The 23,042-nt window shown below is 46.1% G+C and overlaps 1 protein-coding gene across 2 annotated transcripts; it reads left to right on the top strand.

Moving 5' to 3' along the window:
* The first annotated feature begins 5,492 nt into the window (after window positions 1-5,492).
* LOC309399950 (uncharacterized protein) lies at window positions 5,493-22,164 on the top strand. Of its 2 annotated transcripts, XR_014176585.1 has the most exons (13): window positions 5,493-5,620; window positions 8,582-8,768; window positions 10,825-10,980; window positions 12,463-12,599; window positions 14,227-14,372; window positions 15,409-15,597; window positions 16,163-16,252; window positions 17,032-17,121; window positions 17,273-17,395; window positions 18,068-18,199; window positions 19,426-19,542; window positions 20,749-21,345; window positions 21,487-22,164. XR_014176585.1 is itself a non-coding variant. In XM_081968214.1 (12 exons), the coding sequence occupies exons 1-12, from the start codon at window positions 5,611-5,613 to the stop codon at window positions 20,860-20,862; spliced, it is 1,491 nt and encodes a 496-aa protein (XP_081824340.1). In that variant the 5' UTR covers window positions 5,493-5,610; the 3' UTR covers window positions 20,863-22,164. The 2 variants fall into 2 exon arrangements, 1 of the variants encoding a protein (XP_081824340.1); XM_081968214.1 differs by having other exon boundaries at window positions 20,749-22,164.
* Window positions 22,165-23,042: the final 878 nt, after the last annotated feature.

The raw sequence follows: 23,042 nt of genomic DNA, 5'->3' as shown, positions 1-23,042 counted from the left end.
AGAGAGAGAGATATTGAGAGAGACAGAGAGAGAGACAGAGTGGCAGAGTGATAGAGAGAGATCGAAAGAGACCGAGACAGAGAGAGAGACTGAGACAGAGAGAGAGAGACCGAGACAGAGAGAGAGACTGAAACAGAGACCGACAGAGAAATAGAGACAGAGACAGACAAAGAGAGAGATAGAGACCGAGAGACAGAGACTGAGACAGAGAGAGAGACAGAGAGACCAGGAGAGACTGAGACAGACAGAGAGAGAGATCGAGAGACAGAGAGAGAGAGAGAGACAAAGGGAGAGACTGAGACAGAGAGAGAGAGAGAGACAGAGTGGCAGAGAGTGATAGAGAGAGATCGAAAGAGACTGAGACAGAGAGAGAGACTGAGAGACAGAGAGAGAGACTGAAACAGAGACCGACAGAGAAATAGAGACAGAGACAGACAGAGAAAGAGAGAGAGACTGAGAGACAGAGACTGAGACAGAGAGAGACAGAGAGAGAGAGAGACAGAGAGACCAGGAGAGACTGAGACAGAGAGAGATCGAGAGACAGAGAGAGAGAGAGACAAAGGGAGAGACTGAGACAGAGAGAGAGAGACAGAGAGAGAGGGAGACAGAGAGAGAGACAGAGATTGAGAGAGAGGGAGAGACAGAGAGACTGAGACCGAGAGAAAAAGAGAGACTGACAGAGAGAGACAGAGAAAGAGACTGAGACAGAGATAGAGAGACCGAGAGACAAAGAGAGACTGATACAGAGCGACAGAGAAGAGAGACAGATACAGAGAGAGACAGAGACATTGAGATGAGAGACAGATACAGAGAGAGAGACTGAGACACAGAGAGACTGAGACAGAGAGAGACAGAGACAGATCGAGAGAGACAGACACAGAGAGAGAGATCGAGAGACACCAAGAGACAGAGAGAGACTGAGACAGAGAGAGACGGACAGACAGAGAGACAGAGACAACGAGAGACAGATACAGAGAGAGACAGAGAGAGAGACATTGAGACGAGAGACAGATACAGAGAGAGAGACTGAGACAGAGAGACAGAAAGACAAAGAGAGAGACAGACAGAAAGTGACAGAGAGAGACTGAGAGACAGAAAGACAAAGGGAGAGACTGAGACAGAGAGACAGACAGAGAGGGAGAGAGAGAGACAGACAGAGAGACACACAGAGAGAGACAGACAGAGACCGATAGACAGAGATAGAGACAGAGACAGAGACAGGCAGAGATAGAGACTGAGAGACAGAGACACACAGAGTGTGAGACAGAGAGGGACAGAGAGAGACAGAGTGGCAGAGAGAGACAGAGATAGAAGCAGAGAGAGAGACCGAGACTGAGACAGAGTGACAGGGAGAGAGAGAGACTGACAGAAAGGGAGATACAGACAGAGACCGAGAGATGGAGACCAAGAGACCGAGAGAGAGACAGAGACCGAGAGAGACATACAGAGAGAAAGTGACTGAGAGAGAGATCGAGAGACAGAGACAGAGAGAGACACAGACAGAGACAGAGTGAGAGACAGAGAGTGAGACTGAGACAGAGAAAGAGAGAGACAGAGAGACCAGGAGAGAGACAGAGAGACTGAGAGAGAGAGAGACAAAGGGAGAGACAGAGAGAGAGAGAGATTGAGAGAGACAAAGAGAGACTGAGACAGAGTGACAGAGAGACAGACAGAAAGGGAGAGACAGACAGAGACCAAGAGAGAGACTGAGAGAGAGACAGAGAGAAAGTGACTGAGAGATCGAGAGTCAGAGACAGAGAGAGACACAGACAGAGAGAGAGAGACAGAGACAGAGAGTGAGACAGAGACAGAGAGACAGACAGAGAGAGAGAGACAGAGATAGAGACCGAGAGACAGAGAGAGTGACTGAGACAGAGACAGACAGAGAGATAGACTCAGAGACAGAGACAGAGAGAGAGTGTGTGAGACAGAGAGACAGAGACAGACAGAGAGAGACTGAGAGAGAGTGTGAGACAGAGAGGGACAGAGAGAGACAGAGTGGCAGAGAGAGACAGAGATAGAGGCAGAGAGAGAGACCGAGAGACAGAGAGAGAGACTGAGACAGAGAGAGACAGAGAGACTGAGACAGTGACAGGGAGAGACAGACAGAGACCGAGAGATGGAGACAGAGAGACAGAGACCGAGAGAGACCGAGAGAGACCGAGAGAGACCAAGAGAGAGAGAGAGAGACAGAGGGAGAGACAGAGACAAAGGGAGAGACTGAGACAGAGAGAGACAGAAAGGGAGAGACAGAGAGAGAGAGAGACAGAGTGGCAGAGAGTGATAGAGAGATATCGAGAGACCGAGACCGAGAGAGAGAGATCGAGAGAGACCGAGAGACAAAGAGAGAGACTGAGAAAGAGAGAGACAGAAAGAGAGACAGACTGAGAGACAGACAGACAAAGGGAGAGACTGAGACAGAGAGACAGAGAGAGATCAAGAGAGACCGAGAGACAGAGACAGAGAGACAAAGGGAGAGACTGAGACAGAGAGAGAGAGAGACAGACAGAGAGAGACAGACAGAGATAGAGACAGAGAGACAGAGAGAGTGACTCAGAGACAGAGACAGAGAGAGAGTGTGAGACAGAGGGAGAGACAGAGAGAGAGAGACTGAGACAGAGAGAGATCGAGAGAGACCGAGAGACAAAGAGAGACTGAGACAGAGTGACAGGGAGACAGACAGAGAGACAGAGAGAGACAGAGTGGCAGAGAGAGACAGAGAGAGATCGAGAGAGACTGAGACAGAGAGAGAGATCGAGAGAGACAGAGAGAGAGACAGAGACAGAGAGACTGACACCGAGGGAGAGACAGAGACAGAGAGAGATCGAGAGAGACTGAGAGACAAAGAGAGAGACTGAGAAAGAGAGAGACAGAAAGAGACAGAGACAGACTGAGAGACAGACAGACAAAGGCAGAGACTGAGACAGAGAGACAGAGACAGAGAGAGATCGAGAGAGACCGAGAGAGAGAGAGACTGAGAGACAGAGACAGAGAGTGTGAGACAGAGAGGGACAGAGAGAGACTGAGAGACAGAGAGAGAGACTGAGACAGAGAGAGATCGAGAGACAAAGAGAGACTGAGACAGAGTGACAGGGAGACAGACAGAGAGAGAGACAGAGAGAGATCGAGAGAGACCAAGAGAGAGAGAGAGACTGAGACAGAGACTGAGACTGAGAGAGATCGAGAGAGACCGACAGAGACCGAGAGAGATGGAGACCGAGAGACAGAGACCGAGAGAGACAGACAGAGAGAGACAGAGAGAGACAGAGAGACTGAGACAGAGAGACAGAGAGAGAGACAGAGAGAGACAGAGAGACAGAGAGGGAGAGACAGACAGAGACTGAGAGAGATGGAGACTGAGAGACTGAGACAGAGACTGAGACAGAAAGAGATCGAGAGAGACCGACAGAGACAGACAGAGACCGAGAGAGATGGAGACCGAGAGAGAGAGACAGAGAGAGACTGAGAGAGAGACTGAGACAGAGAGACAGAGAGAGAGACAGAGAGAGAGAGAGAGAGACAGAGAGGGAGAGACAGACAGAGACCGAGAGAGATGGAGACTGAGAGACTGAGAGAGAGACTGAGAGAGAGACAGAGACCGAGAGACAGAGAAAGAGACAGAGAGACTGAGAGAGAGACAGAGACCGAGAGAGACAGAGAGAGATGGAGACCGAGAGACTGAGAGACAGAAACAGAGAGAGACCGAGAGACAGAGACAGAGACCGAGAGCGATGGAGACCGAGAGACTGAGAGACAGAAACAGAGAGAGACCGAGAGACAGAGACAGAGACCGAGAGCGATGGAGACCGAGAGACTGAGAGACAGAGAGAGACAGAGACAGAGACCGAGGGAGACCGAGAGACTGAGAGACAGAAACAGAGAGAGACCGAGAGACAGAGACAGAGACCGAGAGCGATGGAGACCGAGAGACTGAGAGACAGAGAGAGACAGAGACAGAGACTGAGAGAGAGAGTACTGTGGAGATGCCTCTGGTAAGGAAGAAAATCCAACATTATACATTACCTTTGGTCCGTCCATTTCCCCCCTATAAATAAATACCCAGGACTGTTGTAAGTCGAGGACTCCATGTATCCCGGAGGAACCCAAAGCATTCTCTCTTTTCCCTCTATTTCCCCACAACAACCTTGCCAGGCGGTCTGGCTGAATGCAAACATCTCTCCATTGTTGAGGACGGACTCTCTTTTAATCCCTTTTTGGAGTGGGGGGAAAATCCGTCTTAAAAGATTTAATCTTCCTTTCTAAGTAAATCCAGGAATTCTCATTTACTTTGCTGGAAAATCACTGTGACTCCCTTCTGGCCTCCTTCCCCCATTGAGGTGGACCTGGGACTCCAACTTTCCCAAAATAATCCCCCCCCCCCAGTAATTCGGCTTTCGGAGTAGGAGAAAAGGGGCAAGAATAAAATTCTCGTAAGTGTAATTGGAGTGACATTTTCAAAAGAGTTTTTTTCCCCCTTTCATTTCCTTCTTTCCTTTTCTTTCCTTTCCTGTCCTCTCCTCTTCTCTCCTTTCCTTTCTTTCCCTTCCCTTCCTTCTATTTTCTTTTCCTTTCCTCTCCTCTCCTCTTCTTTCATTTCCTTTCCTGTCCTCTTCATTCCTTTCCCTTCCCTTCCTTCTATCTTCTTTTCCTTTCCTCTCCTCTCCTCTTCTTTTCTTTCCTTTCCTTTCCTGTCCTCTTCATTCCTTTCCCTTCCCTTCCTTCTATCTTCCTTTCCTTCTTTCCATTCTTTTCCTTTCCTTTACTTTCCTCTCTTCTTTTCTTTCATTTCCTTTCCTGTCCTCTTCATTCCTTTCCCTTCCCTTCCTTCTATCTTCCCTTCCTTCTTTCCATTCTTTTCCTTTCCTTTCCTCTCCTCTTCTTTTCTTTCATTTCCTTTCCTGTCCTCTTCATTCCTTTCCCTTCCCTTCCTTCTATCTTCTTTTCCTTTCCTTTCCTTTCTTTACCTTCCTTTCTCTCCCACTTCCTTTCCTTTCTTCTCTTCCTTTCTTTCCTTCTTTCCCATTTCCTCCCTCCCTCAATCCCTCCTTCCTTCCCCCTTTTCTTTTTTCTGTTTTCCTCTCCTTCCCTTTCCTTCCCTTCTTCTTTTATCTTACTTTCCTCTCCTTTTTTCTTTCCCCACATCTTTTCCTTTCTCTTCCCCTTTTCCTTTCTGTTTCCCTTCCCTGATTTCTGCAGATTTGTCTTCTTTCCCTCCCTCCCTTTTCATTCTAAATAGGAGTTCTTCTTCCTTTTTATTTTGTATTTCAACTTTTTATAAAGTTTATTTTTCTTTTTTTTAAAAAGGAGTGCTTTCTTCCCAGGTAGTTTTCTTCCCTGCCCATAGTGGGGGTACAAAACCGTAGCGTTTCCTAGTGGTCAGAGTTAACTGGGGTCCCTCCGGTGGACATTAGAAGGGGGGGAGGTCTGGTTTAATTTATCCAGAGGCAATCGCACACCCATTTTCCAGCTAAGGCAAAAGAAGGTGGGCCGGCCCAACAAATACGCATCTCGTCGGCTGTTTGCTGGCTGCAGATATCGGTGAAGTGTCAATTAATCATTAAACAAGATTCCCAGGTATGGAGGCGCTGTCAGAAGGAGCCAAGAGGAGCCATGGCACACAGTGAGTATGGATTTGGGGAAATTTGGCATGTGGGGACGTGGCAAGGTGGTGGCAGAGTGGGCACAAGAATTGGGTTACAAATCAGACAGCTGTTTGCACAAAATTGTTCTCTAAAGTTTTTCGTTTTTTCCTTTCAAATACATTCACAAATATACATTCATATAGATACTCTTAACATTTATCTATTATTAACATTTATCACTATCTTCTTACAAATATAAAAAACACAGTTCATGGAAATATCCACCCCATATTTCCACCTTATTTTGCAATAACACTAATCCTTTTCGTCTTCTCAACCTCCCTTCTCTGCCGTCTTCTTTCCTCCTCTCCTTCCTTTCTTCTTCTTCCCCTCTCTTTCCCACACTCCTCCTCTCTCCTCCTCCTTCTTCCCCTCTCTCCTACTCCCTTACTTCCTCTGCTTTCCCCTTTCTCACAAAATCGGAAGGGTGAAGAGAGCCCCACGGGTGAAAATGTGCTTTAAAAAAATATGAGAATGTGCAGAAATGAATAGATTAACACTTGCTGTTAAAGGAAAGGAAGAATCTGATTATTATAAGATACGGGAGCTGTTCTATCAACGGTTACAAAATAAATATGAAAATAAGATATTATAAAGTTAAATAGCTTAAGAAGAGAAATGTGATAACAATAGATATGTTAAGTACTTGTGCATTAAAATAAGAATAGATATACATAATGAATATGGTAGTAAGCTTTAACTGTTAGGACACAAAAATTTTGTACCCTGTTTAATGAATGATGAAATGTTTGTATTTAAAAAAAATAAAAATCTTTGTTTAAAAAAAAAGAATTGGGTTACAAATCAGACAGCTATCAATACAGCTAGTCCTCAACTTACGACCCATAATGGAGCCTAAAATTTAGGTTGCTAAGTGAGTTTTGCCTCATTTTACGAACTTTCTTGCCACACTTGACACCTCCCCCCCCCAAGGACACTGCGACCGTGGTAAATATGAACCAATTACCAAGCATCTGGATTTTGGTCATCCGACCACCACTGGGATGCTGTGACGGTCGTAAGTGTGAAAATTGTAGGTCAATTTTTTTCAGTGCTGTTGTAACTTTGAACAGTCACTAAATGGACTGTTATAGGTCGAGGACTACTTGTATGATGCCGAAGGAATGTTTAGAGGAGGCCAAGAATGTCTTAAATATTAAGACCCCCTCTTAAAGAAGGGGGGTTAATCTATTCTCCAAAGCACCCATTTTCTCCCTCCCTTCTTTACTCTCTCCTTCCAATTCTCCTTCCATCCCTCTTTCCTTCCTTCCTTTCTTCCTTCCTTCCTTCTATCCTCCCTCCCTGTCTCTCTTTCCCCTCTCCTTCCTTCCTTCCTTCCTTCCTTCCTTCTTTCCTCTTTCCTTCCACCCTGGTTCTCTTTTCTTCTTCCTTCCTCCCTCCCTCCCTGTCTCTCTTTCCCCTCTCCTCCCTTCCTTCCTTTCTTCTTTCCTCTTTCCCTCCGTCTTGGTTCTCTTTTATCCTTCCTTCCCTCCCTCCCTTCTTCCTTCTTTCCTCCCTCCTGCCTCTCTTTCCCCTCTCCTCCTTTCCTTCCTTCCATCCTTCCTCCCTCCCTCCTATTGCTATTTGAACCTGGCTTATATCCAGCTTTTGACTTAGACTGGTTGAACTTTCACCGTCCTTATTTTTATAATCAGTGCTGTTACTAATATGACTGCAATCCTCAGTGCTAGATTTGAACTGACCCTGGCTCAATAAAGGTTGTGTGAATCCGCCCAGCATTTTTTACAGAATCGAAGCTGTCTGGATCAGGCCTGGTGCTTCCCCCCCCCCCCAAAGGTTTGCAGGGCTTTCTCTGTCTGCTGCCAGATGTTGTCCAGAGTCCTCTCTCTCTCTCTCTCTCTCTCTCTCTCTCTCCTTTTCAAAGGCTTCTCATGACCTTCACCCAATTCTTTATCTCTTGCATATCATGATCCGTCTCTGGCCATGATCTTCGGTCCCCCGATTCCAGCGTTTGCTGGTGTCCAAAAGTCCACTTGCCTTTCCGAAATCTGCCACCGCTTCCTGTCGTGTCCAAGTCCTGGATTCGACTCCGTCTCACACCATCTCCTGCCCCCCCTCCTTTTGCAAATTTCCCCCATCAGTTTTCTCCCTTAAGGAACAGAGATGCCTCTGGGAGACGAAGCGTAAGAATAGAAGAGAAGAGAATTCAGAAGAGAAGAGAAGAGAATTCAGAAGAGAAGAGAATTCAGAAGAGAAGAGAATTCAGAATAGAATAGAAGAGAATTCAGAAGAGAAGAGAATTCAGAATAGAATAGAAGAGAATTCAGAAGAGAAGAGAATAAAATTCAAAATAAAGGAGAAGAGAATTCAGAATAGAAGAGAATTCAAAATAGAAGAGAATAGAATTCAGAAAAGAATAGAATTCAGAATAGAACAGAATAGAATAGTTATCAGCTGCCTCCAGAGTCAGACATCAGTGAGGCAGAAGAACAGCTGGAGCCTGTTCCCAGTGAGCGCATGCGCAGAGCAGCCAGACGAAGGGAAGAGCTAAAGAACAGGGGTCGACTTGGGAGCAAAACCACAGGTGGACAATGAATAGCCCCTCCCAGAGGAAATAGAAGAGGAGCGAAGGGGGAGTGGAGCTTGCAGGAGACCATTAGTTCGCTTAATTGGTTCGTGACTCTCCGAGACTCCTGGCCAAGTTCTGCAGAGATCGGCCTGGCAGCTCTCCAAGCCAGAGAAGGTCTGTGACCGTAAATCCTCCCTGGAAAAACTTTGCTGGATGCAAATGAGCAGAATTCACAGTCAATTAATAAAAGGGGTTTTTGTCGGGACAAGGAGTTTGCTTCATGCTCTCGGGAAGCCTCGGTCAGAACAGACTACCCGGAATTTTATAAAAGTCTAATCTAGAGAAGGCAGAACTAACAATGTCTTTATTCTTTTTGAATATTTTCATTTTTGTTATTTTTTTTCAACAGCACCCAAAGCCTCCTCAAGGAATCTGATGCACCAATTTTGGGAAGAACATTCGCAGAATTCCTCACTGGAGGAAATGATGCTGGACTCAGGAGCCCAGGAACTCACTCAGGAGGATACACCTGAGATACTCAGTCTGCTGCCTTTCCTGGAAGGACAGGAGGTGTTAGAATTGGGAGCTGGGATAGGGTGAGTGGTGCGGTGGCTTGGAGGTGGAGCTCTCACCTTACAATCAAGGAGGCTGTGAGTTCAATCCTAGGTAGAGGCAGACATTTCTCTCTCTGCACACCGTGAGAATTTATCTGCTGAACAAAACTCCACATTGGCAACAGGAAGGGCAACGGGCCAGAAAACACTTTGCTAGCTCCATTCAATTGCCCAGACTCCACCCCTAAGGGATTACAGGGTCAATAAACGAAGATGATAGGGTGAGTGATGGCAAGATCAGGACAGGTAGACCTCGATAGCTCGTTTAGTGACTGCTTCAAGTTACAATGGCACTGAAAAAAAGGGACAGGACTGTTTTTCACACTTACAACCTTTGTAGCATTCCCATGGTCACCTGATCAAAATTCAGAGACTGGGCAACTGACTCATATTTATGACGGTTGCAGTGTTCCAGGGTCATCTGATACCCTTTTGTGACCTTCTGACAATGGGGGGGTGGCAGATTCACTTAACAACCATGTGACTAAGTTAAATGCCTGCAGTGACTCACTTAACATCCATGGCACAAAGGCCCGTAAAATGTGATAAAATTCACTTAAGAAATATTTCACTTCGCAACAAAAACGTTGGGCTCAAAATGTCGAGAACTACCTGGCAGCAAACATACCTAATATTCCTACCCGCTAGCCAGTAAGTCTTCCTCTCCAAGTTTCAGATCTCGTGCAGGGTGGAAGGCAACCTGTATATGCTCAGAGGCCACTGAAGGCATTTGGCCCTGGCTCAAATCCAGCGGTTTTGTAATGTTGACCATGCCTAGTTGGCTTGCTGCCCGTCTGCAATTTTGACAGGTCGGCCTGTCAAAGAGAGAGAGGGAGCAATCAATGTTTTTGATGGCCTTTGATCAGCTCAAAGTATAAAACATGACAAAGTCAGTTGCCTGGCGAAACATTACAAAATGCACTACGAAATTGTAACCCTACTGTTAGATTGGGTAATGGCTTTGAAACGGAGAGGAGCGCCGCCCCCTGGAGTCGGGAACGACTAGCACATATGTGCGAGGGGAACCTTTATCTTATAATGTGTCTCAGATTTTAACTGTCATACGTGTACGACCGCCATTGGGCCCCAAATGTTTGTCGCTAAGCGAGACATTGGTTAAAAGTGAGTTTCGGCCCCTGTGGCAACCTCTCTTGCCAGAGCTGTTAAGTGGATTACTGCAGTTGCTAAGTTTGTTCCTCGTTGCCTAAGTCAAGGTCTACTTACTCAGTAAAACTTCTCTAGCTGTGTGGCCTTCAACTCCCAGAATTCCCCAGCCAGCACATCCCTTGCTGAGAATTCTGGGAGCTGAAAGCTGCTGTGGCGCCCCCAGTGGCCAGCAGAGCTGGCAGCAGATTCAGACAGTGGGGAGGTTGGGGGGAGGAACCTGGGCCAGTCCTGGAGTCTGGGGAAGGCTCTGAGGAGGGCTCTGTGTCGGAGGCAGAGAGGGGGCCAGGGCCGTATGCCAGTTATCAGCTGCCTTCAGAGTCAGACATCAGTGAGGCAGAGGAACAGCTGGAGCCTGTTCCCAGTGCATGCATGCGCAGAGCTGCCAGAAGGCAAGAACAATTAAGACAAAAGGGGCAACTCGGGAGTAAGGCTTGGAGATAATTGGCCCCTCCCATGAGACACAAAAGAGGAGCAAAAAGACGTGAGCTTTTGCAGGAAGCAACTTCGTTCATTCTGGTCGGTTTAAACTCTGAAGCTCCGTTTTGACTCTGTGCTCCATTTGGCCTTGCAAAACTAATTGGCAATGAGATCTCTGGCAGCGTTTCAAGGGAGAGAAAGGCGGGTGCTTATCAGCCTTACGCTGAAAGACTGTGGCAAACTTCTGTCGGACTCTTAACAGACCGGTTGTGAATCATTACTGGCTGTGAATGAACATAATTCACAGCTGATTTTAAAAAGGGGGGAGGTTTGGGACTAAGCACGTGATTTTTACTGTCTCAGGATTTTTACTAGGTCAGAAGAGGACTACCTGTATTGCTCTGTTGATAAAATTGGGTATAATTCCTTCCTTCTGTTTTTTTTTTTCCCCCAGCCGATTCACTGGATCCCTGGCGGAATTAGCCCATCGTGTGACTGCGGTTGATTTTATGGATAGCTTCTTGAAACGGAATCGGGAAGGCAACAGCCATCGGACCAACATAACGTTTTTACAGGCGGACGTCACCACCTTGGAGTTCCCAAGCCAGAGGTGAAAACAAATTGTTCACTTACTTGGTCAAATGTAACGCTAGATGACTAGATCTATATATATATATATAGATGTAGAGATAGAGAGATACATAGTTATACTTAGTTAGTTTTATATATATATATACGTACACATACATATATATACACACACACACACATATATATACATATATATGTACATACGTATAGAGAGAGAGTTATATAGAGAGAATTATATATTGTTTTATATATATATATATATATAAATATTTATATTTATTTATTTATCAGTACAATTACAACATATATAAAGATATATATATATATATATATATATATATATGTATATATATATGTATAGATAGATAGATAGATAGATGATAGATAGATAGATAGAGATAGATAGATAGATAGATAGATAGATATAGATGTATATATGTGTGTGTGTGTTTATACACACACACACACACACACATATATATCTCAGATTATCAATTATGAATATGTGTGTGTGTGTGTGTTACAACCCCTGGTATGCCCAAATATACCCAGTAAGGGTATGGCTAGCTGATGAGAGCTAAATAGCTTGAAATAGATCTATACTAGTCTCCCTTTATTTATTTATGAGCACAAATACAACACAAATATAAAAAGGCAACATCAAAAATAAAAATATGGTTTTCTGCCTGGATGGTCCTCTGTAATGAGCCGAAGGACAGAAAGGAGGAGTAGTGAGCTCCCTCCCATATTTGGGCATACCAGGGGTTGTAACACACATACACATACATATACATATACATACATACATACATACATACATACATACATACATACATATATATCAGAGATTCCATGTAGCAATAAACATACAAAAAATTAGTTTAAAGCAATGTGTTAGGCAAAATGCAAGCAGCATCTAGAATGTTATACATGAGAATTGAGAAGTGGGACTAGAACTCAACGTCTCCTAGTGATTGGCCCAAATCTCCCAGCTGGCTTTCATACCTAAAGTGGGGACTAGAACTTACCGTCTCCTGGTGATTGGCCCAAAGTCAGCCATCCATCTTTCCTGCCTAAAGTGGGACTAGAACTCACTGTCTCCTGGTGATTGGCCCAAAGTCAGCCATCCATCTTTCCTGCCTAAAGTGGGACTAGAACTCACTGTCTCCTGGTGATTGGCCCAAAGTCACCGGTCCAGCTTTCATGCCTATAACAGACTAGAACTCATTGTCTCCTAGTTTCTAACCTGGTGCCTTAACCACTAAACCAAACTGACTCTCTATACGTACCCCAACCTTTATTTACACCCAGAGTGCTGACGCTTTCTGATTTCAAATCTATGGAATAGAAGTGGTCCAGGATTTCCTGCCTAAGCAGGGGGTTGGACTAGAAGACCTCCAAGGTCCCTTCCGACTCTGTCATTCTATAACACGCAAATATGAAATTCCAGCGGGAACCTCCGTTCTCCTGATCATTTATTTATTTGTCCTCCCTATTTTAGCTTCGACCTCATCTTCTCCAACTGGCTCTTCATGTACCTGTCGGATGTCGAGCTGAACGCTTTAGTCCATCAGATGCTTCTGTGGTTACGACCGCAGGGGCGTATTTTCTTCCGGGAATCATGTTTTTACCAGTCAGGTGAGTCCACCTGAGAAACCAGATCTCAAGCAAATTTGGAAAGCCAGGCACCGAAGTGTCAGGATAATGCAGACTTGGCCTGTCTCAGCCAGCAGAGGGCAGCGTGTTTACGGTCCTTTGGAATGCACAGATTTTTGAGAGGGAACCGTTGCAATAGCCAACCTCAGGCACCAGAGGGCAGACATTCGCAATATACCTCCATAACCTTATTTGCAAAATATAACAAGCATCTTTTTGGCTGCATTCACACAACTAATTGCTGTGTTTACTTAACGTTAAATGGGACAGACATATAAACTAATGTGTGGCTTGATGTTGACGGCCCGGTTTTTCCTCTATGCAAAAATAATAGCTGGATTTCCCGGGCGCGTTGAATCACAAATAACCCATTCCAAAAATCCATTGATCCAAGAAGTAGCAAAATTCAAAATATTGGTCTCCGCAGCTCAGCGTGTCTCTATTTAATGCTTTGCAGGTCTCTCAAATTTTGAGCCATTTTTTCCACCAGCAAAACTTGAAAGGAACTAACCTTGCATTTATATTTTTTTTTTGTGCAGTGCTCGGGCTCGTTTTCCAGAGCAATTCAATCTGCCTCAAAAGTTTATAGCCCTCATGGTTTTAAAGCAAAAATCTGATCCCAAGGGGAACAATTAAAGGCCAGATTTCCAGTCCCCCCACCCCCACATAGCTCAAGCACTGGATATGAGATTAAAGAATAGAATAGAAGAATTCTGAATAGAATAGAATAGAATAAGAGAATGCAGAATAGAATAAGAGAATGCAGAATAGAATAGAATAGAATAGAATAGAATAGAATAGAATTCTTCATTGGCCAAGTTGATTGGACACACAAGGAATTTGTCTGGTGTATATGCTCTCAGTGTACATAAAAAGACAAGATACATTCATCATGAATCATTAGGTGCAACACTTAATGACAGTCATAGGGTACAAATAAGCAATCAAATCATACTAGGAAACAATCACTATAAATCGTAAGGATACAAGCAACAAAGCTACAGTCATACAGTCATAATTTGGAGGAGATGGGTGACAGGAACGCTGAGAAGATTAATAGTAATAATAATGCAGACTTAGTAAATAGTTTGACAGTGTGGAGGGAATTATTTGTTTTGCAGAGTGATGGCGTTTGTCTAGTTGTTCTGGTTAGGAGTGCCCTATATAGCATCATTTTGAGGGTAGGAGTCGAAACAATTTATGTCCAGGATGCGAGGGGTCTGTAGATATTTTCACGGCCGTCTTTTTGACTCGCGCAGTGTGCAAATCCTCAATGGGAGGCAGGTTGGTAGCCATTGTTTTTTCTGCCGTTCTGATTATCCTCTGAAGTCCGTGTCTCTCTTGTTGGGTTGCAGAACCAAACTAGACAGTTATGAAGGTGCAGAGGACAGACTCAATAATTCTGTATCAGCAGCTCCTTGGGCAGTTTGAGTTGGCGCAAAGCCTGAGAATAAACCTGGATCGCAAGAAACGATGAGAATACGGGTTTATTATCTGTCTCCGATGCAATTTTTACAAGGTGGCACTTTGATTTCATGATTCATCCTGAGATGGGATGCCTAGTTTTTTTTTCCCCTTGCTGGCTTTCACTCCTCCCAATTTATTTTAGGAAACAGCCCAAGGCGTTTTAACCCTTCCTTTTACCGAAAGCCTGCGGAATACAATCAACTTCTCACGTCAGCCCAAGTGACAACCGGAAACGTGTCTTACGGGTTTGAGATTGTTCTATCCCGTTCAGTGCAGACGTACATCAAGGTAATAGCCCTCCCCTTCCTGCTTTCGATACTCTGAGGTGGAAAGGGTGCCTCTGAGCACAAGCAGACTGCCTTCTCTTCCTCTGGTTCTGACAAACAGACACAAAATTAAGAGGTTTTTCCCAAAGTGGGAGAAGATCTATTCTCCCAAAGCCCAAGGGAAAGAGACGAAGGAACAGGTGGAAGCTTAACAGAGAACTAAAGAGAAATTTCCTGACAGTGAAGACAAATAACCAGTGGAACAGAAGTTGCCTCCAGAAGTTGTGAATGCTCCATCACTGGAGGTTTTTAAGAAGATGTTGGACAGCCATCTGTCTAAAATGGGATAGATTGTTCTACTTGATTAGAGGGTTGGACTAGAAGACATCCAAGGTCCCTTCCAACTCTGTAATGCAGTATCCTCTCTCTCTCTCTCTCTCTCCCTCTCTCTCTTTCTCTCTCTCCGTTGTTGTTTTGTGTTGTAACGGCCTGGGTGGTGGCTGGGGCTCGTTTGTTGACTAGGGCTGGTTTCCAGATGTCTGGTAGTCGGGAGGTATCGTCACGTTTGTTCATGATACCTCCCACCTACCAGATATCTGGAAACCAGCCCTAGTCAACAAACGACCCCCACCCACCACCCAGGCCATTACAACACAAAACAACTACGGACACACAGCCAGCACCAATCAGCACCAATCTACCAATCATGATACAACCACACAACTAATCATTCCACTTATGAAACAAAGCCAGCACTCCACACACACACAAGATTTATAGAATGTATACATACATACATACATACATACATACATACATACATACATACATCTACCATCTATCTGTCTGTCTATCCATCTGTATCTCACCGCTTACAAATTGCAAAACAACCTGCCTTATTTTTTAAAAAACTGACCACCAGTTTTTGCCAAGGTAATCTCAGTTTGCCAAGACACGGGGGACTAGAAACTTGAGCGTAAAGTACAAATCAAATGTGACCCTCGAATTCTCAATACTAACATCAAGTTGGTTTCTTGGTCTGTTTGTTTATCCTCCAGAGGAAGCAAAACCAGAATCAGATATGTTGGCTTCTCCAAAAAGTCCCCCGGGAGCTCAAGAACACTCTTGGGTACGATACCTTCCAGAAATTTCTGGACAACGAGCAGTATGCCACTCGGAGCATCCGTCGCTATGAATGGGTCTTTGGACCCACCTTTGTCAGCACAGGGGGCTTGAGCAGCACCAAGGTAAGAAACCCGGAAGTTTCCTTCTTCCCAATCACTTCCTGTCTTACTTTGGCTAAACCGAAGAACACATTTTCTGAGTTTGGACAATACATGATGACATTACGTACATCAATGTTTTTCAACCTTGGTTGAAGTCCACACGTCTTAAAGTGTGCCGGCTGGGGGATTCTGGGAGTTGAAATCCATGCACCCTAAAGCATGTCATCTGGGATTCTGGGAGTTGAAGTCTACCCATCTTAAAGCGTGCCGGCTGGGGAATTCTGGGAGTTGAGGTTCACACACCCTAAAGCATGTCAGCTGGGGGATTCTGGGAGTTGAAGCCCATCCATCTTAAAGCATACTGGCTTGGGAATTCTGGGAGTTGAATTCCATCCATCTTAAAACGTGCCGGCTGGGGGATTCTGGGAGTTGAAGTCCACTCATCTTAAAGCATGCTGCTCGGGGAATTAAATATTGGAACACTGCTATCTTGTCACCTCTAGTTCTTCTTTTCATTAAACTAGAGAATCCTGTCCAATCCTGTCCTGTTCTGAAGTCTAAACTAGCATCCCCCATTTTCTCCTAGGATCTGGTCCGTCAACTGGATTTGAAATCAGGTCAACGTGTGCTGGACGTGGGCTGTGGACTTGGGGGTAGCGATTTTTACATGGCCAAGGTACCTTGGGTTTCCTTCTTTATTATTATTATTCTTTATTCCAGTGACCTCAGAGGTCAGTACTCTGCACCGGGGTGTTCTGACCGAGGCTTCCCAAGAGCCTGAAGCAAACTCCTTGTTGTCCCGACAAAAAAACCCTTTTATTAATTGACTGTGAATTCTGCTCCTTCACCTCCAGCAAAGTCTTTAAAAGGAGGATTTACGATCACAGACCTTCTCTGGCTTGGAGAGCTGCCAGGCCGATCTCTGCAAAACTTGGCAAGGAGTCTCGGAGAGTCACAAACCAATTAAGTGAACTGATGGTCTCCTGCAAACTCCACTCCCCTTTTGCTCCTCTTTTATTTCCTCTGGGAGGGGCCATTCATCGTCTACCTACGGCCTTACTCCCAAGTCAGCCCCTGTTCTTTAGCTGTTCCCTTAGTCTGGCAGCTCTGTGCATGCTCATACTGGGAACAGGCTCCAGCTGCTCTTCTGCCTCACTGATGTCTGACTCTGAAGGCAGATGAGAACTGTCAGATGGCCCTGGCCCCCTCTCTGCCTCCGACACAGAGCCCTCCTCAGAGCCTTCCCCAGGCTCCAGGACTGGCCCAGGTTCCTCCCCAACCCTCCTCACTGCCTGAATCTGCTGCCAACTCCACTGGCCACAATACAGGGAAGTTTGAAGTTCCAACTCAGAGGTTAAGTTGAGTTGGGCATTACCATACTACGTGGTGCGTCTTTCAATCTTCCCAGGTCTCCCAACTTGTCATCTATATATCTATATTTTATTTCCTTTGCAGGAATTTGGGGTGGAGGTTTTAGGCCTTGACCTTTCGTCCAATATGGTGGAGTTGGCTTTGGAACGGGCACAGAAGGAATCCAGCTCCCTGGTAAGAAGTAGAAAAGAAAAGAGAAATATGGAATTGAAGCAGGATAATTTTGGTGGGGTTAGGGTTAAGAGTCTTCCACTTAATGGGGGAGAATCATTTTATCTTTGTCCCCAGTTTTTTTTTCTCCCTCTCTCATCATTTCTAATTCCAGGTCCAATTTGAAATCAGTGATGTCACCCGAAGAGTATTCCCGGAAGCTTCCTTTGATATTATTTACAGCCGAGACACTATCCTGCACATCGAAGACAAAATTAGCCTTTTTCGGAAGTTCCTGGTGAGTTTTCTTCTTGTCTGTACAGATAAATAGATGGAGCTGAACTGCGTAGAAACAAGAAAGTTAGAGGCCCTGAGTTAAGGTTACTCAACCTGGGCAGATTTAAGATGGGTGGACTTCAATTCCCAGAATTCTCCAGCTAGCATGCTTTAAGATAGATGGACTTCAACACCCAGAATTCCCCAGCCAGCCTGCTTTAAGATAGATGGACTTCAGCTCCCAGAATTCCCCAACTAGCCTGCTTTAAGATAGATGGACTTCAGCTCCCAGAATTCCCCAACTAGCCTGCATTAAGATGAAGGGACTTCAACTCCCAGAATTCCCCAGGCAGCCTGCTTTAAGATGAATGGACTTCAACTCCCAGAATTTCCCAGCCAGCCTGCTTTAAGATAGATGGACTTCAACTCCCAGAATTCCCTAGCCAGCCTGCTTTAAGATGAATGGACTTCAACTCCCAGAATTCCCCAGCCAGCCGGCTTTAAGATAGATGGACTTCAACTCCCAGAATTCCCCAGCCAGCTTGCTTTAAGATGGCTGGACTTCAACTCCTGAGCATGCTGGCTGGGGAATTCTGGGAGTTGAAGTCCACCCACCTTAAAGCCGCCAACGTTGAGAAACGCAGTCTTGGCGCCAACTGTCCATCTTACACCACCATCTCTGACTTCTTCCTAGTTGTGGCTGAAACCTGGCGGGCAGCTTCTGATCTCGGATTACTGCTGTGGGCCACGTCCGTGGTCCATCGCTTTCACCCAATACGTCAAGCAGAGGAAGTACAACCTCCTTACCCCGGACGACTATGGACAGGTAACGTTATGTGAGGCGGGAGAAATGTCTGAATTCAGGGCCCCATCGCTCCAAGTCGTCCTCGACTTACGACCATTCATTTCATGACCGTTCCAAAGTCATGGTGGAAAAAAGGTGACATGGTCAGTCCTCACACTTACAACCATCCGGCGTTAAAGAGGGTTGCAACGTCCCGGGGATTCTGCGATCGCCACTTGCAACTCTCGGGCAAGCAGAGTCCATGGGGGAAGTTGGATTTCCTTAACGACCCCGCGGTTCACTTAACAATGGCCGTGTTTCACTTAACAACCTTGGAAGAAAAAGATTGTCAAGTCAGGTGGGATCCTATCGGTTTAACAACCGGCTCGGGGATTGCGCGTTTAGCCGTTTGGAGAAACTTTACTTTCCGCATTATCCGGGGAGGTCTTATTTTCGGGGGAACAGGGTAGGTCAGTAAAGCAGAGGGGCAGGCGGGTGGGCCCACTTTCTTGTCGGTTCGCTCCCAGCTGATCGCCGAAGCTACCGATTCGCCCGAATCAGTGGAATCTCACCCCTGATTTCTCACTCAACAATTGGATGGTTTAGCAACGGAAATTCCCGTCCTCGATTTGAGGTCGTAAGTTAAGCACCATCGGTTATACAAGAGGATCCATCTCCGACCATCAAATTAGCCTTCTGCCTTGAGCAGAGGGTTGGACTAGAAGACCTCTAAAGTCCCTTCCAGCCCTATGGTTCTGTCACTTCCCACCCAGTCCATTCATCACTTTCTACTATTTTGTGTGTCGGGGTTCCAAATAGGAGCCAAAATTAAATCAGAGTCCAAGGCAAATATTGCTCAAAGTTCCAATTTATGAAGAGAGCCATGTTGGCACAGCTGGGGAAACCCGAATCGGAAAGCTTCCCGGTTTTCCCCACCCAGTTGAAAGTTCATGATCTTGCCCCCCCCCAGACCCACAAGTCCATCCCATGGTCCCATCTCCCACTGCCATGCTGGCAGCTTCCACCCATCCAGTTCCCGTCAGGTGTAGAAGTGCAAAGACAAAGGATGACCTTGGATTTCTAGAAAGAATATTGTTATGGCTACCTATCATCAAACTCCGTACAATCCCCCCCTCCCGTTTTCTCACCATAGAAAAGGCATGGTAGAATAATAGAAAGTGTGGCAAGCCAAAGACCCAAAAGAAAAGATGGCTGCAGGCCTGACAGTGTGTGTGCTTGTGTGTGTTTTGTCACTTGCTATCCAATAGTTATTGCAAGAGGCCGGCTTTGCCCAAGTCCGAGCGTTGGACTCCACCGACCAGATGTTGTCTTCGTTGACTCAAGAGCTCCAAGGCCTAGAGACGAGCAAGGAGAAATTTGTTCAGGTGGGGCTGGCAACTTAGCCCAAAGGTATATAAGTGTGTAAATAAGAGATCAGACAGTTGTCTGCCTGAAATGGTCCAGGGTCCTCTGCTTGAGCAGTGGGTTAGATCAGAGGACCTCCAAGGCCCATGCCATACCTGGGGCTGTACACCTTGACCAGTATGGGGACTCCGATCAACCGTACCGTAGAAAACCACCAAGTAGTAAAGCTTCCTACGTTTAACGGAAGGGGAGCGAATCCCCTGTGTCTTTGATAGTTTCTTCCTCCATTGGGCTGGACCAGAGTAGAGAAGATATTCGCATGTCAGATGCAAAATCTTGATTTTGTTTTCTTTTATCTATTTATCCAACTATCTGTGTGTCTGTCTGTCTATTCTATCTACACCCCCACCTCTCTCATTTCTAGTATTAATCATCCATACATCCATCTATTCATTTCATCCCATCCCACCCCATCTCATCTCATCTATTTGTCTGTTTATCTCTCCTTCTCTATTATCCATCCATCCATCATATCTTTCTCTATCTCTCTATCTCTCTATCTCTATCTGTCTGTCTGTCTGTCTATCTTTCTATCTATCTTTTATATATCCTTCCTTCCTCTATCATCTATCTATCTATCTATCTATCTATCTATCTATCATCTATCTATCTATCTATCTATCTATCTATCTATCTATCAATCTATCATCTATCTATCTATCTATCATCTATCTATCTATCTATCTATCTATCTATCTATCTATCTATCTTCTATATCTATCTCACCATTTATCTATCATCTATCTATCATCTATCTCTATCTATTAATTTCCTGCCTTTATTATTTTTATAAATAGCTCAAAACAGCTAACATGTCAAATACACCTTCTTCTCCGATTTTCGTACACCTTCTTCTCCGATTTTCCCTACCACCATAGCCCTGTGTGCTGGCCTGAGAGACAAGTACTGACCTAAAGTTATGTAACGGCTTCTTGGCTAAGGCAGGACTACAACTCACTGTCTCCTGGTGATTGGCCCAAAGTCACCCAGCGGGCTTTCATGCCTACAGCGGGACTAGAACTCCCCATCTTCCGGTTTCTAGCCTAGTGCCTTAACCCCTAAACTAAACTGGCTCTCCATATCCTTGCTCGGAATATTTTCCTCCCTCCCCAGGGACCGTTCTTAATATTCCTCTCATTTTTCCCCACCTCTCCTTTCATCCTCAGGAGTTCTCCGAGGAAGAATTCGAATCCATGGCATCTAGTTGGCGAGCGAAATTGCAACGCTGCACAGCCGGAGACCAGCGCTGGGGAGTCTTCCTCGCTCGGAAGCCACAGTAGATCAGGGCAGGAATTCTCTCTCTCTGTCTCTCTCTCTCTCTCACGCACACACACACACACCAGTGGTGGGATTCGCTACCAGTTCAGTGGGTGTGGCTAGGTGGGAGGCATGTGACTGAGTGGGCGTGACCAACTTGACATCACTCATGCCCACTCAGTCACATGGTCCTCACCTAGCCACACCCACACTGGGCCTGGCAAGTGGGGGGCATGTGACTGAGTGGGCATGGCCAACTTGACTACCCCTGGCCTCTCTTCGCTAGACTTCCCCGCTTCCTTCCCCACCACCTTTGGTTGCTTACCTGGTCCAGTCTGGAAGGCAAGCTGAGCAGAGTTTTTGGCGGCCTCCAGCAAGCCGTCGCTGCTGGGAAGCGGCTGACAGGCAAAGTAACCTCCCAGCCGCCACGTCTTTGCATACCGGCTCTCAGAGAGGCCAGCGGCTGGCCGATGACCACTGAAAAGTCCTCCGTTCGGTGAAAAAGTGTCTGCCACCACCATCTTCTTCGCATATGCACATCCCATTGCCTTGCAAGTCCAAGCAGAGTTTTAAAGAAGGGCCTGCAAGGCAATGGGATGCGTATGCGCAAAGAAGACGGCGGCGACGGCAGCCGCTTTTTCGCTGAGTGGAGCATTTTTCGGCAGCCGGCAGCCAGCCACTTGCCTCTCCGGTGTGCAAAGAGGCAGCACAAGCGAGCGGCGAGTGAATGGACAGGGTGAGCAACCGGAGACAGGGGGATCGGTTCGGGGGCATGGCCAGCCAGTCATCGCTACCGGTTCGCCGAAGTGGGCAAAATTTCTGCCACTGGTTCGGCTGAACCAGTGCGAATTGGTTGAATACCACCTCTGACACACACACAGACACACACACACACACACACACAGACACACACTGGTTATCTCCAAAACCTTACTGAACTTCCAGCTTTTTGTAGCCACATCCAGATGGGAACGGGCCTGCGTCCCACTGGCTTTGCTCGGGAACACGGGGCGTTGGAAAAGACATCGGCTCCACCTAACGACAACGCTGCTGGCCGTTGGGAGCAGATGGTTGCAGGCTGAGTCATTCCAGAGTGGTTGGCGAACGGGAGTCGACTCTCTGCCTTTCTCGCTCCTTCTTTCCCATCTGTTTTTGCTTTCCTTCCTGTTGCTTCCTTGCAAAAATCCGTCCAGCGCAAGGAACGTCCCACCTCAGTCGGGGTCTCCGCAGACAAAGAATTCCGTGGAACTCCGAAGAGGGCACCATTGTCTTTTTAAACCTGTCAAAGTATCCTAATAAAAGTACAAGTAGTTCCTCGACTTACGACCAGCAACTGAGCTCGACATTTCTGTTGCTAAATGGGAGGCTTGCCCTATTTTTACGACCACGGTTGTTAAGCGAATCGCCAAGTTGCCAAGTGTCCAAATTTTGATCACCAGGGACGTTGCAACGGTCGTAAGTGTGGGAAAAAAACAGCCGTCCCTCACTTTTTTCAATGCCATAGTAACTTCGGATGGTCACTAAACAAATGCTTGGGCAGGGGGTTGGACTAGAAGACCTCTAGGTCCCTTCCACCTCGGTTATTCTGTTATTTTGTTCGTAGCAAAACTTTAAACCGGCGCTGAATTTCCCGGGATGTTTACAATGACGCTCCTACCCATTGCAACCGATATAAAAATATCCCCCCAAAAAGCCAAATTAAATTCAGAACGAAAGCTTCACACACACACAATTAGCGGCAGGAAAGATCGCAAAGAATCTGCGTTTCCGAGGCCGTGACCTTCAAGAGCAGAGAAATTTGCTGACGTCGTGGTTGTCGTATCTAGAGTTACATCACCCAAGCTTGGCTGGGAACTGGGGTGAGGAATGGAGGTCAGCTGCCTGACCGCAAATCATCTGAAAATCTTTAGATCTGCAAATTCTCTTTTTTTCCCCCACTTCGACATTTTTTCAACCAGAATGGCTTTGCAGTTTTGCAAACCTGCCGCCAGGGGGCAGCGTGCCTCTATTTACCTGCCATGGGAGATAATGCTAACTAAATTCAAGCAGTGATATGCCACTTTCTGGAAAGGTATCCTGGTTTGCCCCTTGGAGGGAAGACACCCACTGCCAAGAATCGTGGGTGCCCGGGTGCCCCAGCTGTTCCGAACTATAACTCCCACTGGCCGCGAAGCTGAAAACGAGCCCGTTCTCGCCTTCCCAC

This window comes from Natrix helvetica (assembly GCF_964273705.1).
Source record: "Natrix helvetica genome assembly, chromosome: 16".
NCBI classification, from domain to species: domain Eukaryota; kingdom Metazoa; phylum Chordata; class Lepidosauria; order Squamata; family Natricidae; genus Natrix; species Natrix helvetica.
Note: the sequence above shows the minus strand (reverse complement) of the source record. Positions and strands in the feature narration are given on the sequence as shown.